Below are 16,455 nucleotides of genomic sequence, written 5' to 3' on the forward strand. Positions count from 1 at the left end.
TGCAGTCCATGAGGAGGAGATGCACTGCAGTACTTAATGCAGTTGGTGGCCACACCAGATACTGACTGTTACTTTTGATTTTGACCCCCCCTTTGTTCAGGGACACATTGTTCAATTTCTGTTAGTCACATGTCTGTGAAACTTGTTCAGTTTATGTCTCAGTTGTTGAATCTTATGGTTATACAAATATTTACACGTTAAGTTTGCTGAAAATAAACGCAGTTAACAGTGAGAGGACGTTTCTTTCTTTGCTGAGTTTATATATATATTTTTTTTTTCTTACAGATTTTTTCAGGGGACCCACATGGGCGCCCGACCCCAAGTTTGGGAACCACTGTACTAACCTCACTCTCTGTCTCCTCTGCTTCCTCCCTCTCGGTCTACTCTGCATGCATTGCAGCCTGCCTCATCCTCACCATTGAGCACCCAATCACTGTCGGTCTCAGTAGCCTACTCTCTGTAAAACAAAGTTATTATATGAACTTAGTAGCGTATTTTTTGCTCCTGCTGAGGTACTCCATTTAATGTTAGCCAGCTAGAAGGAGGAAGTAAGAAGCTAAGTAATACCAGCCAGAGAGAGCACTTCAATGTCACTGCAATAGAAGTCTCTGCCGGCAGCTAGCCACCTGAATGAATGATATCTATAAGTAACTACTTACCAGTTCTGCACTCATTCTCAGAGTCACCCAGTAAAGTTCTACTTGAGTAAAAGTCTAAAAGTATTTGGTTTTAAATATACTTAAGTATCAATAATAAACGTAGTTGCTAAAATATACTTAAGTATAAAAAGTAAAAGGGGGATACCTAGTCAGTTGTACAACTGAATGCAATCAACTGAATTGTGTCTTACGCATTTAACCCAACCCCTCTGAATCAGAGAGGTGCGGGGGGCTGCTATAATCAACATCCACGTCTTCGGTGCCCGGGGAACAGTGGGTTAACTGCCTTGCTCAGGGGCAGAACGACAGATGTTTACATTGTCAGCTCGGGGATTCCATCCAGCAACATTTTGTTTACTGGCCCAATGCTCTAACCAATAGAAAAGTACGAATAATATAAAAATCCTTATATTACAAACCAGACGGCACAATTTAAGTATTTTTTAATTTTTTTAAAATTTACATTCGAACACTCAGGAATAATTGACAAACAATGCATTTGTATTTAGTTACTCCGCCAGATCAGAGGCAGTAGGGATGACCAGGGATGTTCTCTTGATAATTGTGCGAATTTGACAATTTTCTGCCCTGCTAAGCATTCAAAATGTAATGAGTGCTTTTGGGTTTAAAGGAAAATGTATGGAGTAAAAACTACATATTATCTTTAAGAATGCCGTGAAGTAAAAGTAGTAAAAAAATATAAATAGTAAAGTAGAGACAAAAAAAAAACTACTTAAGTAGTACTTTCAAATATGTTTACTTAAGTACTCGGAACTGCAAAATCAGACTTTAGTGAGTTCAAGACAACTAGGAACTCTGGAAAAACGAGCTAAAACTGGGAAAATACGTTTTGAACTTTCATCCAACTCTGAATTATAATTCAGGAACTTTCTAGAGCTACGACCTGAAGATCACTGACTTCATCATGATTCAACCTGTATTTTTTTTTGATTTCCCAGTTGTCTTGAAAGCACCATAAATCAAGAGAATGCCAGACTTTGAGGACAAAGTTTGCACACAATGGACCGCAGCGCCACCCTCCTGTGCAAGTGAGCAGAGCACAACAAGGTGAGTCCAAAAATGTATTGTATGCTGCTGAATAAACTATGTAATATGCCAGGGCAATATGTATAATGTAGCTAAGAAAGTAATACTAAGTGTATGTTGTGTAGTAAGATGGTAGTAGCCCATGTGCCTCATCCTAATAATTTGGTATATTTTCACCTCTTAATTTTGCCTAATGTTCTGACTTGGTGGTGCACATGTAGCCTTTAACCAATTTTTGAGATGTAATGTAATAACCAAATATTGTAAGAGCTTTCATTGTCTGCTTATACGACCCCTTTATTTATCCTATAGTTCTGACTTGGTGTACAGGGAAAACACTAAGAATGGCCCATTCTGAATTCTGTCACTGTACATTTCAAAAGTGCTGAACAAATAGTTATATTGACTACGTCTGTCCTAGCACGCTCATTAATGTCTTAATCGAAATGACCGATTGCCTCTTATCCGCTTGTCGTCCCCTTATGCCACAGTTTGTACATCTCAATTGTCAGTAGAAACCACATTTATTTAAGCAAGTCAGCCATATCAGCTGGGTTTTTTTAAGGCAGTAAATGAGGCTGAATGAACTGTTTCACTGCCAGACATGGCTATGCTGATAGCCAGGTGTAGCAGTGTTAAGGTACTGGGACTGCTGTTGGCCCTAACAGTTTGTGGACACCGTCTGTCACCGTTATTGTGCAATTAATGTATTGTTTAGTATTGTGGCATTGCTGGCATGCATCCCATTTAAAAATGTTTTGCCCCACCAAGATTAACATGCTAAAATCACCACTGAATATACACTACCAGTCAAAAGTTTTAGAGCACCTACTCATTCAAGGGTTTTTCTTTATTTTTTCTATTTTCTACATCGTAGAATAATAGTGAAGACATCAAAACTATGAAATAACACTTATGGAATCATGTAGTAACCAAAAAAAGTGTTAAACAAATCAAAATATATTTTATATTTGAGAATCTTCAAATAGCCACCCTTAGCCTTGATGACAGCTTTGCACACTCTTGACATTCTTCTCAACCAGCATCACCTGGAATGCTTTTCCAACAGTCTTGAAGGAGTTCCCACATATGCTGAGCACTTGCTGGCTGCTTTTCCTTCACTCTGCGGTCTGACTCATTGGGTTGAGGTCAGGTCATCTGATGCAGCACTCTGATGCAGCACTCCATCACTCTCCTCCTCCATCACTCGCCTGGAGGTGTGTTGGGTCATTGTCCTGTTGAAAAACAAATATAGTCCACTAAGCCCAAACCAGATAGGATGGCATATCGCTGCAGAATGCTGTGGTAACCATGCTGGTTAAGTATGCCTTGAATTCTAAATAAATCACAGTGTCACCAGCAAAGCACCCCAAACACACCTCCATGCTTCACGGTGGGAACTACACATGCAGACATCATCTGTTCACCTACTCTGCGTCTTACAAAGACACAGCAGTTGGAACCAAAAATCTCAAATTTGAACTCATCCGACCAAAGGACAGATTTTCACCTGTATAATTGCTCGTTTCTTGGCCCAAGCAAGACACTTCTTCTTATTGGTGTCCTTTAGTAGTGGTTTCTTTGCAGCAATTCGACAATGAAGGCCTGATTCACGCAGTTTGCTCTGAACAGTTGATGTTGAAATGTGTGTTACTTGAAATCTGTGAAGCATTTATTTGGGCTGTAATCTGAAGTACAGTTAACTCTAATAAACGTATCCTCTGTAGCAGAGGTAACTCTAGGTCTTCCTTTCCTGTGGCGGTCCTCATGAGAACCAGTTTCATCATAGCGCTTGATGGTTCTTGAAAGTAATGATGGAGTGTAATTTCTCTTAGCTTATTTGAGCTGTTCTTGCCATAATATGGACTTGGTATTTTACCAAATAGGGCTATCTTCTGTATACCACCCCTCCCTTGTCACAACACAACCGATTGGCTCAAACGTATTAAGGAAAGAAATTCCACAAATTAACAAGACACACCTGTAAATTGAAATGCATTCCAGGTGACTGCATGAGTCTACCTCAGGAAGCTGGTTGAGAGAATGCCAACAGCATGCAAAGCTGTCATCAAAGCAAAGGGTGGCTACTTTGAAGAATCTCAAATATATTTTGATTTGGTTACTACATGATTACATATGTGTTATTTCATAGTTTTGATGTCGTCTTCACTATTATTCTACAATGTAGAAAATAATACAAAAAGAAAAACCCTGGAATGAGTAGGTGTGTACAAACATTTGATTGGTACTGTATATAATATATCAAAGTTATTGATAACAGAATCCAGTTAAATAAAGTACAGCAGCACACTCACAGGCTTATTCATGATACTCGTCTCCAATTGGATAATTTAGTTGAGTTCCAGGCTGACTACATTGCAGGCATTGCATTGCATTAAGCAATGGTTATGTGCCACGTCATTGACTGCACTGTCGGACATCAGATTACTATATCATATGATGTGGTAAGCTGATATGTTAAACACCTATCCAAACATTGAGATCGGGCAGGAGTCTGCAAAGTAGTCAACCAGGAAAGCAGCCATTCTCTTAGTGTTACAGCCTGGCTTTCTGGACAGTGTTGCTGTTGTCCTTCAGGTGTGTCCTGAAGAACTCCTGGACCCTCCTCCACAGGTCCAGCTGAGCCTCATGGTGGGCTTTAGTTTCCCCCCCAAACACCACCACCTTACCCACCGCAGAGTGGAAGCCAGACGGGCAGTGGGGCATGTAGGGCACCTCCAGGAAATGACCGGCCCTGGGGTACGTCACCACCTCAAAGTTATCTTTCCCATGATGCCTCAGCTGGGCGGCGGCCTGCTGAGCAAAGAGACAGCTGTTCCAGTTCCTGTCGTCCTCAGAGACAACAAAAAGGAACCTAGAACCGGATCGTTCTATCGGGATCACGGAAGCACGGTTCCTTTCTGTTATCTGATCCGGTAAGGAATCTCGGATGTCGAGAAGGCCGGATGGTGTGAGGGTCATGTTCTCTAGGATAGGTATGAGGGGAGGGATGACGAGGTCTTTGTAGTGCAGTGGCGTCATGACATTAGCGTTGCAGCCGTTGATCCAGACTATGGCTGAGATGCCAGAGAGAAAAGTGGCCATGGATAGAGCCAGTTCACCACTCTTAGAGATGGACAGGATTCCTATTCCTGGACCCTGGACCTAGAGAAAAAGACAATGGTTTGCCAAGAGATAAAAATCATTAAAGACAATCAAAGTAACCTGGTTTTGACAAACCAATAAATAGGATGGTTAAACTGAACACATAAAGAGCATTGTTGTTATGTTGTCATTGTTATGAGTTTGTCTGTTTAGTTGATATGTGTAGAGAAACAGCAGCCATTAGGTGGCAGCAGTTACACAGTTAAACTATTGAAGTCCAGTGAAAGGAACCTTAAGGTGGCATTTACCTCTCATGGATGGAACAAATGGCCCATATTCACCACGCATCTCATAGTAAGAGTGCTGAATATTCTATAGACACGAGGAGAGTAATCCTAGATCAGCACTCTTACTCTGAGATGTTTTATGAATACAGGGCCTTGCTCTTCTTCCGCAACTAACCTGTGGCTGTCTCCTCAGGAATGTGATGGCCTCTTCAAAGTACTCCAGGTCAAGGTATTTGGGCATGGTTTTGGGCAGGTCCTGGAAGCCAGAGTAGGCCAGCGCCAGAACCACAAAGCCTTTGTTAGCCAGCAGACTGGCCCGGACCTCACATATACCTCCACCCAGAATATACACATCCAGGATACCAGGAAACGGACCTGGCCCTGAGGACGGGGCAATAGGAAAGGGTTGTTGTGCAACCTTGTCAGTTGCACAACTGAAATGCATTTAACTCAGCCCCTCTGAATCAGAGAGGTCTGGGGGATGTTTGACATCCACGACATGGGGAGAAGTTGTTGGGGGTTTACTGCCTTGTTCAAAGGCAAACAGTTGTAATAGTCATGTGTGTAAAGATACTGAATTATAAATTGGATGTATTTTACCACCCTATCATACTGTGCTATGATTGGTTAAGACCACCCAGATGGTTAGGTCATGGTCAGTTGATCATGGTTGGAGATAAGTGAACATGCAAGTTGTAGCTAGCTAATAAAGAGCTACGTTTAAGAAATATCCTGTAGTACTGCATTTTATTATTTTGAACATAGCGTGCAAAACAAGACACCAGTGCCCTTCCGGTTACTGGCCCACTTGGCTACCTGCCACTCCCTTGCAGAGAGATAGCGACATATAAAGTTATGGCTGTTATGTAACGGTTTCCTTCAAACACATACACATTCTGTTTAATGAGTCTACGATGCAAAGTTGAATAGCCTAATACAAAGGCCTATTATCCTACAAGTGTAATTTGTGTTTTTCTGAGATCTCACGACACATTGCTGTTAAGAACACTTTCAAGCATATGTGCAAGATAAACGATAGATGGCAGACAAGAGAACGATGTGATAGGAGAGAAATGTGAAACTTCAGAAAGGCATGACGAAACAGGGCACAACGGCAATGGAAATATATATATATATAACAACTAACACAACTACACAACTAACCCGGTGGTAGAAAGAGGGTCCCCCGAATTCTCCCATGTTTCATGCCCAACGGTATCCTCCTCAGTCCTTCCGTCATGAACTGCCTCTCGTTAGTCTCTGTTGCCAAGATCTCACCTGTGTCCTCATGCAGCGCTTCTATATCAACCATCATTGAACTCAACACATTCTTTTTCAATAGTTTGCGGTGTGGAGTCTCGGGCATCATTGCCCAAAACAAGCCCATGGGTTCAACTCCGGTATAACTTCCACCCAGAGAGGGAGAGAGGCACAGGTCTACCTGTCCTGTAGAGTCTGCGGAGTACAGAGCGGAAGCTTTGAAGATGATTCCCTTGTCGTCCCTGAGTTTGGACCTCAATTCCACTTTCTGGTGCGGAGAAAGTCCATCTACCTTCATGTGAATCGGTTCGTCGAAGAAACAGCGAGGATTGGGGAGAAGACGGACGCGAACCTGTTGCGAATTCGACCGCATTGATGTGTATAACCATAGAAACCAGGGTTTTGTTGTTGAGAGAAATTCCTGGTACACCAATTGGGCCAACATGACTCCAACTCTTTTAATCTTATTTCCAAAAGAATGACACCATCTAGTACTGCCGCTGCACTTTTGTAGGTCCTTTTTTCCGTTACGAGACGGACGCCTCTTACTTTGAGCTGTAATATTTACTTTGAGCTACAATATGACCTGACACAAACTCCAACATGGCAGCCGTTGTTTTCAACATAAGAAGGAAGCAGATTCGTGGATGCTGACATCATATTTCGTCATTAGTCGACTTTGCTCCCGAGCCGACAGGAAATCTCCCTCCCCTTCGCGTGAACGCGCATACACTCAATTCTTGCAGCAATGAAATGGCGGTTTTATCGCAGGGTAGGCACTAGTAATGTCTGCCGTTTTTGGTTTAGCTATTTGTTTCAAGGTGTAGTCTATAAATAAATATATTTGCCAAAATTCGGCATCTCTCCCATGTCGTATTCAATTAGTAGTTGTTCCGAAATGTTTATTGCTTGCCTATATTTTACTCCTTCCTCTATATTTAACATACGAATAACAACTACTCATGTTCCTGTAATTGAGTAGCTTTTCTGTGTACTTGTACTTTGAGTATTTTTCAAAAGGCTGTACTTTTACTTAATTCAAAATGTACTTAAGTACATTTTCATAACCATCCGTTTCATAGTACAATCTAGAAAAAGGATACACATCATGGCAAGCACAAAGTTTTCGCCTTTACATGCTGACCAAACCGGACACGTCGCGTGCGCGAGCGTCGCAAAATAAATGTAGGAATCCATTTTATTCAATTATTGCACCCACACTGCTCGCGCGCGCCAACAAGTCTGGGTTGCCAAGGGATAAAATACAAGTCCTTTCTATTTGTGACGCAGGTAGCGCTGAAAGTCCTGCCTCTCCCATCTCCTCATTGGTTTATAGAAGCAGGTACCCACGTGCCATCTCCTCATTGGTTTATAGAAGCAGGTACCCACATGCAAACTAGCTAAATAGGACAAATTAGCTAGCAAGTGCAAGCTAACTAGCCATACATGTTTAATGCTTTTCGACCTGTCCCCAAAATAATGTCAATGGTTCAGAGTTTGTTTTGATATTTTAACCTGCGTGTCGTATTCGCATTTGGTGTAGGGGGACAAAATAAATGTATGCACGATGGCTCACGTGCGCAGCCGGTTTGGGTTCCGTGTTAGTTGTAGCAAGAACTGTTCACTTGTTTGTCAGTGACAAGTAACATGCAGTGTTGCCAACTCCTCAGTAAGGAAAGTAGCTATTGGCTGTCCTAAAAGTCGCTAAATGACGTCATCGCCTAATTTGCATAATTGGCCATGTGCATGTAATTGTGATGGACGCTGTAGGAGAGAGGAATAACTTCGTGGGAGAGACAAAAAGTGAGTAAAAGACACCCTAAATATGTTTAGGCCTACAAATGAGCAAGCTGCAGAGAGTGGCACACACAGCGAATAAGAACCAGATATTTGAGGCCATTCCTTCAGCACTTTATGGACCCCATTGTTAATCCCCGTCATAAGAGGCATTGTCAGTCCCTATCCCCAGGAGTTTCTTTTTTAAGACAACACTTCGAGGAAAGCCACAACAGCACAGGCTATAGATTTGGCATCTCCTCCCTCCAACTCAACAAGCCCCAGAAATGTTGATACAATTGTCTGCTTGGTTTTACTAAAGTATCTTATCACAACCCCCAGGTACTTAGAAACACTTACATCCGTGGACTCATCGAGGAGGAGGCTGAAACGCTGGTCACCCACATCTGCGACCAACTTTTTCAGAAAGTATGGTTGATCAACAGTGTGTATGTCACCTGCTGAACCTAATTGCAACAGATTCTGCGTTGGCATAAACAAATAGTGATAGCTACAAAAGGTTGTCCAGGCCGTCTTTTGTCAATGCCATGTGGAATAAAAACGGGCTGGTCAACCTTAGCTAATGAAGTTGTAGAGAATGAGTGCAAACTGCAGTTGATCCATCCAAAACAAGTTGGAAATCAACTTACCTGGCTGTGGAGAGGATCACACATATCATACAAGAGAAGGGGGAGGATGCCATAAGAAATGTGAGAAGAATTAAAAGTGAAAATGTGAGTAGCAATTCTTTGAATAAAATGTAATGTTTTCCTATTACAGTAATATTTATTGTCAATGAAATGTTAGAATTCTAAGAGGTATTACATTTACCTTACCTTATCTTTCAGGCTGAGCCCGCAGAAATGTCCTTCTTGAATGAATACTGCAAAGTGATGACGCCTTTGGTCTCAGCTTTGAACATTCTACAGCCTGAGACTAACACGCATATGAGGTGGCTGCTGCCAGTGATCTTCTTACTAAAAACAAAACTTCAAAGGCGGGAAGCATCTTGCCAAATGTGCCTACCACTTATCAGAGCCATTCAGAACGGTCTCCAAAAGCTCTTTGGAGAAATGATGGAGGAGCCACAGCTTCTTGCTGCTGTAATCCTTCTTCCAAAGTTCAAGACGTCTTAGACTGACAAAGCTGATGTCATCACAGCCGGTATGATTTCTTTACTCCAAAAGTTTTTCCTCATTGTCCATATGATGATATCTTTTGGTCTTTAAGTATTTTCGTTAATTGTTTTTTTTTGTTATTTTTATCATTATTGCTGGACAATAACCTTTGCATACAACTATGTTTGGGTACAGCCAGACATGGACTCACCTCAACATTAGAGAATATGTTAGGTCTGAATGTATTTGAGTTGTTCAAATACAATCTCAGTATCTGAGAATACCAAGTGTGGAAGTCAGTGTTAGCGCTATTGCAATGCCAATAATATGATTGTGTTGCCAGCCACATACAACAGAGTTTACTGAAGCACTGAATGTGAATGTTGTTTCCAATGTACAGGTTTGGCGTACCTGAACAATCATCTTGACACAATCACTCTGGACGAGACTGAGCATCTAAGGCAGCATTCTTCTGATGAAGAGAATTTTCTTCTCATCACTGACAACCAAACGGTCAGAAGGTACAGGGGAGCTGGATGGGTATCTTGCTAGTCCATCGGACAAAATGGATTTGCTTCATTTGTTTCCAGACATAAAGAAGTTGTCCCTCAAACTCAACACAGACCTGCCTGCATCTGCCGCCTGTGAGCATCTTTTTAGCTGTGCTGGACTACTCTTCACTGCAAAGCGAGCCAGGATAGACTCAATTAACTTAGAAAATCAGCTCCTACTGAAACTGAATGGTAAATTCAGAGAAGAAATGAAGTGAGTTAACATTCGTATATGTGAAGTTGAAGATTTAATATTAAAAATCAGCTGTGGTGAATCTTATCTTGTTGGTTATTATCTGGTGTTTTATGGAACATTTAGCCTGTCACGCATTACATGTAAACAATACTACATATACAGTAGTATATAGAAAAGTACATTTTTTTAAATATTCATTTGTTTGTGAAGCTTGCATTCAATTGCCACAACCTTTTCACATGAACTTCCATTCTTGTAAAAGGATAATACAAATAACCATCAAAATTGAAATAGCTAATTATTTTAGAAGTAACTTTTAGAGTAATTTAAATGACTATTTTACTTTAGTTTTTTTACACCAGTACTTTTACTTGATTACAATTTCATTAAAGTAACAGTACGTCTACTAGAGTAGGATTTTACAGTACTCTTTCCACCCCTGAATATAACACGCATACATTAATTATTAATTTTGGTTGCCTGACGAAGTTTGTTCTATAGAAAGTATTTGACTAATGTGTGGCACAGAAGGTATTTGACTCTAGCCACAAAATTATGAGGGGTGGGAGTATTTCGACAAGGCCATTTTCTTGCCTGCCGAAACACCCCCCCCCCCCCCCCTCTAATTTCCTTAATTTTGTGGCTAGAGTCAAATACTTTCTGTGGTCCACACTACTGGTCAACATGAGCCTCCAAAATGATTCTGAAGTGTGCCAGGCCTTACAGTCCCAAAAGAGGAGGGGGGGGATTTCAGAGAATGGCCTTGCTGAAAACCGTAGCTTCAGGAAGCACAACCATAGAACCACTGGAAACCATAGGAAGTAGGGGTGTGGAGGGTGCTACAGCCCATGATAAATCACAATTATTTTAAAATTCCCACCAAATGTGTACACTAGGCCTTTACTGCTCCTGTATTAAATATACTTAAGTATCAAAAGTACGAATAATTTCAAATTCCTTATATTAAGCAAACCAGATGGCACCATTTTGTTTTTTTAATTTATGGACAACCAGGGACACACTTCAACATCATTTACAAATGAAGCATGTGTTTAGTGAGTCCACCAGATCAGAGGCAGTAGGGTTAACCAGGCATGTTGTCTTGACAAGTGCGTGAATTAGACCATTTTCCTGTCCTGCTAAGCATTCAAAATGTAATGAGTACTTTTGGGTGTCAGGGAAAATGTATGGGGTAAAAAGTACATTATTTTCTTTAGGACTGTAGTGAAGCAAGTTGCAAAAAATATAAATAGTAAAGTACAGACACTGCAACAAAAAAAAAAGACAAGTAGTACTTTAAAGAATTTTTTTCTGAAGTACTTTACACCACTGACTCTGGGAACTGTCCTCTTAATTCAGCAATTCACAAGTGTTTTTGATTTTGCTCGATTTTTCAGTTCTTGAAGACTGATCACACCAACACAAAAAGACTACGGTTAATCAGACTTTGGCGTAGGCTACTGTATGTTTTGACTTGGGTCCCGAGCTGACAAGGTAAAAAACCTGTTGTTCTGCCCATGAGCAATGCAGTTAACCCACTGTTCCCCGTGCGCCGATGATGTGGATGTCGATTAAGGCAGCCCCCTGCACCTCTCTGATTGAGGGATTGGGTTAAATGCGGAAGACACATTTCAGTTGTAGAACTGACTAGGTATCCCTCTTTCCCTTCCCAGTGGCACAAGTTTGTTGTTTAGGCCATAATACATTCCCTAAAACTAAAGCATGTAGAATATGTATAGTGCAAGACTAATGATGCTCTGTCAGGTGTACTCACCATCCTGACTTGTCCCCACTGAGTGGACCCTGCCTCTTATAGTGAGGGAAAAAAGTATTTGATCCCCTACTGACTTTGTACGTTTGCCCACTGACAAAGAAATGATCAGTCTATAATTTTAATGGTAGGTTTATTTGAACAGTGAGAGACAGAATAACAACAAAAAAATCCAGAAAAAAAACCGCATGTCAAAAATGTTAGAAAATTATTTGCATTTTAATGAGGGAAATAAGTATTTGACCCCTCTGCAAAACATGACCTAGTACCTGGTGGCAAAACCCTTGTTGGCAATCAGAGGTCAGACGTTTCTTGTAGTTGGCCACCAGGTTTGCACACATCTCAGGAGGGATTTTGTCCCACTCCTCTTTGCAGATCTTCTCCAAGTCATTAAGGTTGAGGCTGACGTTTGGCAACTCGAACCTTCAGCTCCCTCCACAGATTTTCTATGGGATTAAGGTCTGGAGACTGGCTAGGCCACTCCAGGACCTTAATGGACCTTAATGTGCTTCTTCTTGAGCCACTCCTTTGTTGCCTTGGCCGTGTGTTTTTGGGTCATTGTCATGCTGGAATACCCATCCACGACCCATTTTCAATGCCCTGGCTGAGGGAAGGAGGTTCTCACCCAAGATTTGACGGTACATGGCCCCGTCCATCGTCCCTTTGATGCGGTGAAGTTGTCCTGTCCCCTTAGCAGAAAAACACCCCCAAAGCATAATGTTTCCACCTCCATGTTTGACGGTGGGGATGGTGTTCTTGGGGTCATAGGCAGCATTCCTCCTCCTCCAAACACTGCGAGTTGAGTTGATGCCAAAGAGCTCCATTTTGGTCTCATCCGACCACAACACTTTCACCCAGTTGTCCTCTGAATCATTCAGATGTTCATTGGCAAACTTCAGATGGGCATGTATATGTGCTTTCTTGAGCAGGGGGACCTTGTGGGCGCTGCAGGATTTCAGTCCTTCACGGCGTAGTGTGTTACCAATTGTTTTCTTGGTGACTATGGTCCCAGCTGCCTTGAGAGCATTGACAAGATCCTCCCGTGTAGTTCTGGGCTGATTCCTCACCGTTCTCATGATCATTGCAACTCCACGAGGTGAGATCTTGCATGGAGCCCCAGGCCGAGGGAGATTGACAGTTCTTTTGTGTTTCTTCCATTTGCGAATAATCGCACCAACTGTTGTCACCTTCTCACCAAGCTGCTTGGCGATGGTCTTGTAGCCCATTCCAGCCTTGTGTAGGTCTACAATCATGTCCCTGACATCCTTGGAGAGCTCTGGTCTTGGCCATGGTGGAGAGTTTGGAATCTGATTGATTGCTTCTGTGGACAGGTGTCTTTTATACAGGTAACAAGCGGAGATTAGGCGCACTCCCTTTAAGAGTGTGCTCCTAATCTCAGCTTGTTACCTGTATAAAAGACACCTGGGAGCCAGAAATCCTTTCAAATACTTATTTTCCCTCATTAAAATGCAAATCAATTTATTACATGTGTTTTTCTGGATTTTTTTGTTATTCTGTCTCACTGTTCAAATAAACCTACCATTAAAATTATAGACTGATCATTTCTTTGTCAGTGGGCAAACGTACAAAATCAGCAGGGGATCAAATACTTTTTTCCCTCACTGTAAGTGCCAGTGCATCAGTAGATATATGTACATGGATGAAATGTTGCTTTCTATTTGCACTCAAATGGTTTGACATGTTTCCTCTACCTCCCAATAAAAGCCCTAAAAGGAAGTAGAGATCATTCAGTATGGAAAGTCAATGCTGTCTCAGTCTGCCTTGCAAGATGGTCTGGAGTATTAACACACACAGTGGGGAGAACAAGTATTTGATACACTGCCGATTTTGCAGGTTTTCCTACTTACAAAGCATGTAGAGGTCTGTAGTTTTTTTTATCATAGGTACACTTCAACTGTGAGAGACGGAATCTAAAACAAAAATCCAGAAAAATCACATTGTATGATTAAGTAATTCATTTGCATTTGCTAACCAGAACAGTATTGTGCCGATGAGAGGTAGCTACTAAACCAGGGTTCCCTAACTGGCCCGCGGGTGGTTTATTTGCCCCTCCCCCAAGTTCTCTGAACATAAAAATATGTATATACACAGTACCAGTCAAAGGTTTGGACACACCTACTCATGAGTTTCTTTATTTTTGCTATTTTCTACATTGCAGAATAATAGTGAAGACATCAAAACTATGAAATAACATATAGAATCATGTAGTAACCCAAAAAAAAGTTACATCAAAATATATTTTATAATTGAGATTCTTCGAAGTAGCCACCCATTGCCTTGATGACAGCTTTGCACACTCTTGGCATTAAATTGGGATTGTGCCACTGGCCCACACACTATCCCATAATGTCAAAGTGGAATTATGTTTAGACATTTTAACAAATTAAAAAATGAAAAGCAGAAATGTCTTAAGTCAATAAGTATTCAACCCGTTTTATGGCAAGCCTAAATAAGTTCAGGAGCAAAAATGTGCTTAACAAGTCAAATAATAAGTTGCATGGACTCACTCTGTGTGCAATAATATTGTTTAACATGATTTTTTAATGACTACCTCATCTCTGTACCCCTCACATACAGATAATTGTAAGCACCCTCAGTCGGGCAGTGAATTTCAAACACTGATTCAACCAAACACCAGGGAAGTTTTCCAATGCCTCGCAAAAAAGGGCAACTATTCTTAGATGGATTTAAAAAAAGCAGACATTGAATATCCCTTTGGGAGATTCGTTGATGCTGACATCTTATTTTGTCATTAGTCTACTTTGCGCCTGAGCCGGCAGAAAATCTCCCTCCTGCCAGAATTCCCCCCCCCCCCCTCTCTCGTGTGAACGTGCACACACTCAATTCTTCATTGCTGCAACTTGCTTGCTAGTTAAAGATTTCTGCTCTGTGTTCCTTCAAGGCAGCTGTGAATGATCACGTTCGGCAAGGCCTGGCACACTTCAGGATCATTTTTGGTAGCTCATGTTGACCAGTATTGTATGGCACAGAAACTATTTTTTGGGGGGGGGGGGGGTTCAGCAGAAAATGGCCTTGCCAAAAACCATAGCTTCAGGAAGCACAACCACAGAACCACTGGAAACCATAGCTTCAGTAAGCACAACCACAAAACCACTGGAAACCATAGTGTCAGGAAGCACAACCACAGAACCACTGGAAACCATAGCTGCAGGAAGCACAACCACAGAACCACTGGAAACCATAGCTGCAGGAAGCACAACCACAGAACCACTGGAAACCATAGCTGCAGGAAGCACAACCACAGAACCACTGGAAACCATAGCTGCAGGAAGCGCAACCACAGAACCACTGGAAACCATAGCTGCAGGAAGCGCAACCACAGAACCACTGGAAACCATAGCTGCAGGAAGCGCAACCACAGAACCACTGGAAACCATAGCTGCAGGAAGCACAACCACAGAACCACTGGAAACCATAGCTGCAGGAAGCACAACCACAGAACCACTGGAAACCATAGCTGCAGGAAGCGCAACCACAGAACCACTGGAAACCATAGCTGCAGGAAGCGCAACCACAGAACCACTGGAAACCATAGCTGCAGGAAGCGCAACCACAGAACCACTGGAAACCATAGCTGCAGGAAGCACAACTACAGAACCACTGGAAACCATAGCTGCAGGAAGCACAACCACAGAACCACTGGAAACCATAGCTGCAGGAAGCACAACCACAGAACCACTGGAAACCATAGCTGCAGGAAGCACAACCACAGAACCACTGGAAACCATAGCTGCAGGAAGCGCAACCACAGAACCACTGGAAACCATAGCTGCAGGAAGCGCAACCACAGAACCACTGGAAACCATAGCTGCAGGAAGCGCAACCACAGAACCACTGGAAACCATAGCTGCAGGAAGCGCAACCACAGAACCACTGGAAACCATAGCTGCAGGAAGCACAACCACAGAACCACTGGAAACCATAGCTGCAGGAAGCGCAACCACAGAACCACTGGAAACCATAGCTGCAGGAAGCACAACCACAGAACCACTGGAAACCATAGCTGCGGGAAGTAGGGGTGCGGAGGGTGCTGCAGCCCATGATAAATCACAATTACAGAAAAATATATTTTAAAATCCCCACCAAATGTGTACACTAGGCCTTTACTGCTACTGTATTAAATATACTTAAGTATCAAAAGTACAAATAATTTCAAATTCCTTATATTAAGCAAACCAGATGGCACCATTAAAAAAAAAAAAAAGGGACACACTTCATCATTTACAAACGAAGTATGTGTTTAGTGAGTCCACCAGATCAGGGGCAGTAGGGATGACCAGGCATGTTCTCTGTTTAGTGAGTCCGCCAGATCAGAGGCAGTAGGGATGACCAGGCATGTTGTCTTGACAAGTGCGTGAATTTGACCATTTTCCTGTCCTGCTGAGCATTCAAAATGTAATGAGTACTTTTGGGTGTCAGGGAAAATGTATGGAGTAAAAAGTACATTATTTTCTTTAGGAATGTAGTGAAGTAAAAGTAGTCAACAAATATAAATAGTAAAGTACAGATACTGCAAAAAAAAAAAAATCTGACTTTGGTGTAGGCTACTGTATGTTTTGACTTGGGTCCCGAGCTGACAAGGTAAAAATCAGACTTTGTTCTGCTCATGAACAAGGCAGTTAACCCACTGTTCCCTGGGCACC

At 42.0% G+C, this 16,455-nt stretch overlaps 1 protein-coding gene and 1 long non-coding RNA gene across 4 annotated transcripts; one reads left to right on the top strand and one right to left on the bottom strand.

Annotated features, from left to right (window-relative positions):
- Window positions 1-1,085: 1,085 nt before the first annotated feature.
- Window positions 1,086-7,050, bottom strand: LOC106608160 (acyl-coenzyme A thioesterase 1). Of its 3 annotated transcripts, none has more exons than XR_014392746.1 (4): window positions 6,263-7,050; window positions 5,274-5,479; window positions 4,022-4,871; window positions 1,086-2,941 (listed from the first exon to the last, which is right to left on the bottom strand). XR_014392746.1 is itself a non-coding variant. In XM_045721108.2 (4 exons), exons 1-4 carry the CDS (start codon window positions 6,801-6,803, stop codon window positions 2,894-2,896), a joined length of 1,266 nt encoding a protein of 421 aa, XP_045577064.1. In that variant the 5' UTR covers window positions 6,804-7,050; the 3' UTR covers window positions 1,086-2,893. The 3 variants fall into 3 exon arrangements, 2 of the variants coding, with proteins under 2 accessions (XP_045577064.1, XP_014061406.1); XM_045721108.2 differs by having other exon boundaries at window positions 4,401-4,871; XM_014205931.3 differs by having other exon boundaries at window positions 1,086-4,871.
- A 535-nt stretch (window positions 7,051-7,585) lies between these two features.
- Window positions 7,586-10,083, top strand: LOC106608161 (uncharacterized). The gene is made up of 4 exons (XR_001329403.3): window positions 7,586-8,161; window positions 8,477-8,868; window positions 8,983-9,298; window positions 9,653-10,083. It is a non-coding gene; the product is annotated as an uncharacterized LOC106608161 (long non-coding RNA).
- Window positions 10,084-16,455: the final 6,372 nt, after the last annotated feature.

This window comes from Salmo salar, chromosome 06 (assembly GCF_965601325.2).
Source record: "Salmo salar chromosome 06, fSalSal1, whole genome shotgun sequence".
Lineage (NCBI taxonomy): Eukaryota > Metazoa > Chordata > Actinopteri > Salmoniformes > Salmonidae > Salmo > Salmo salar.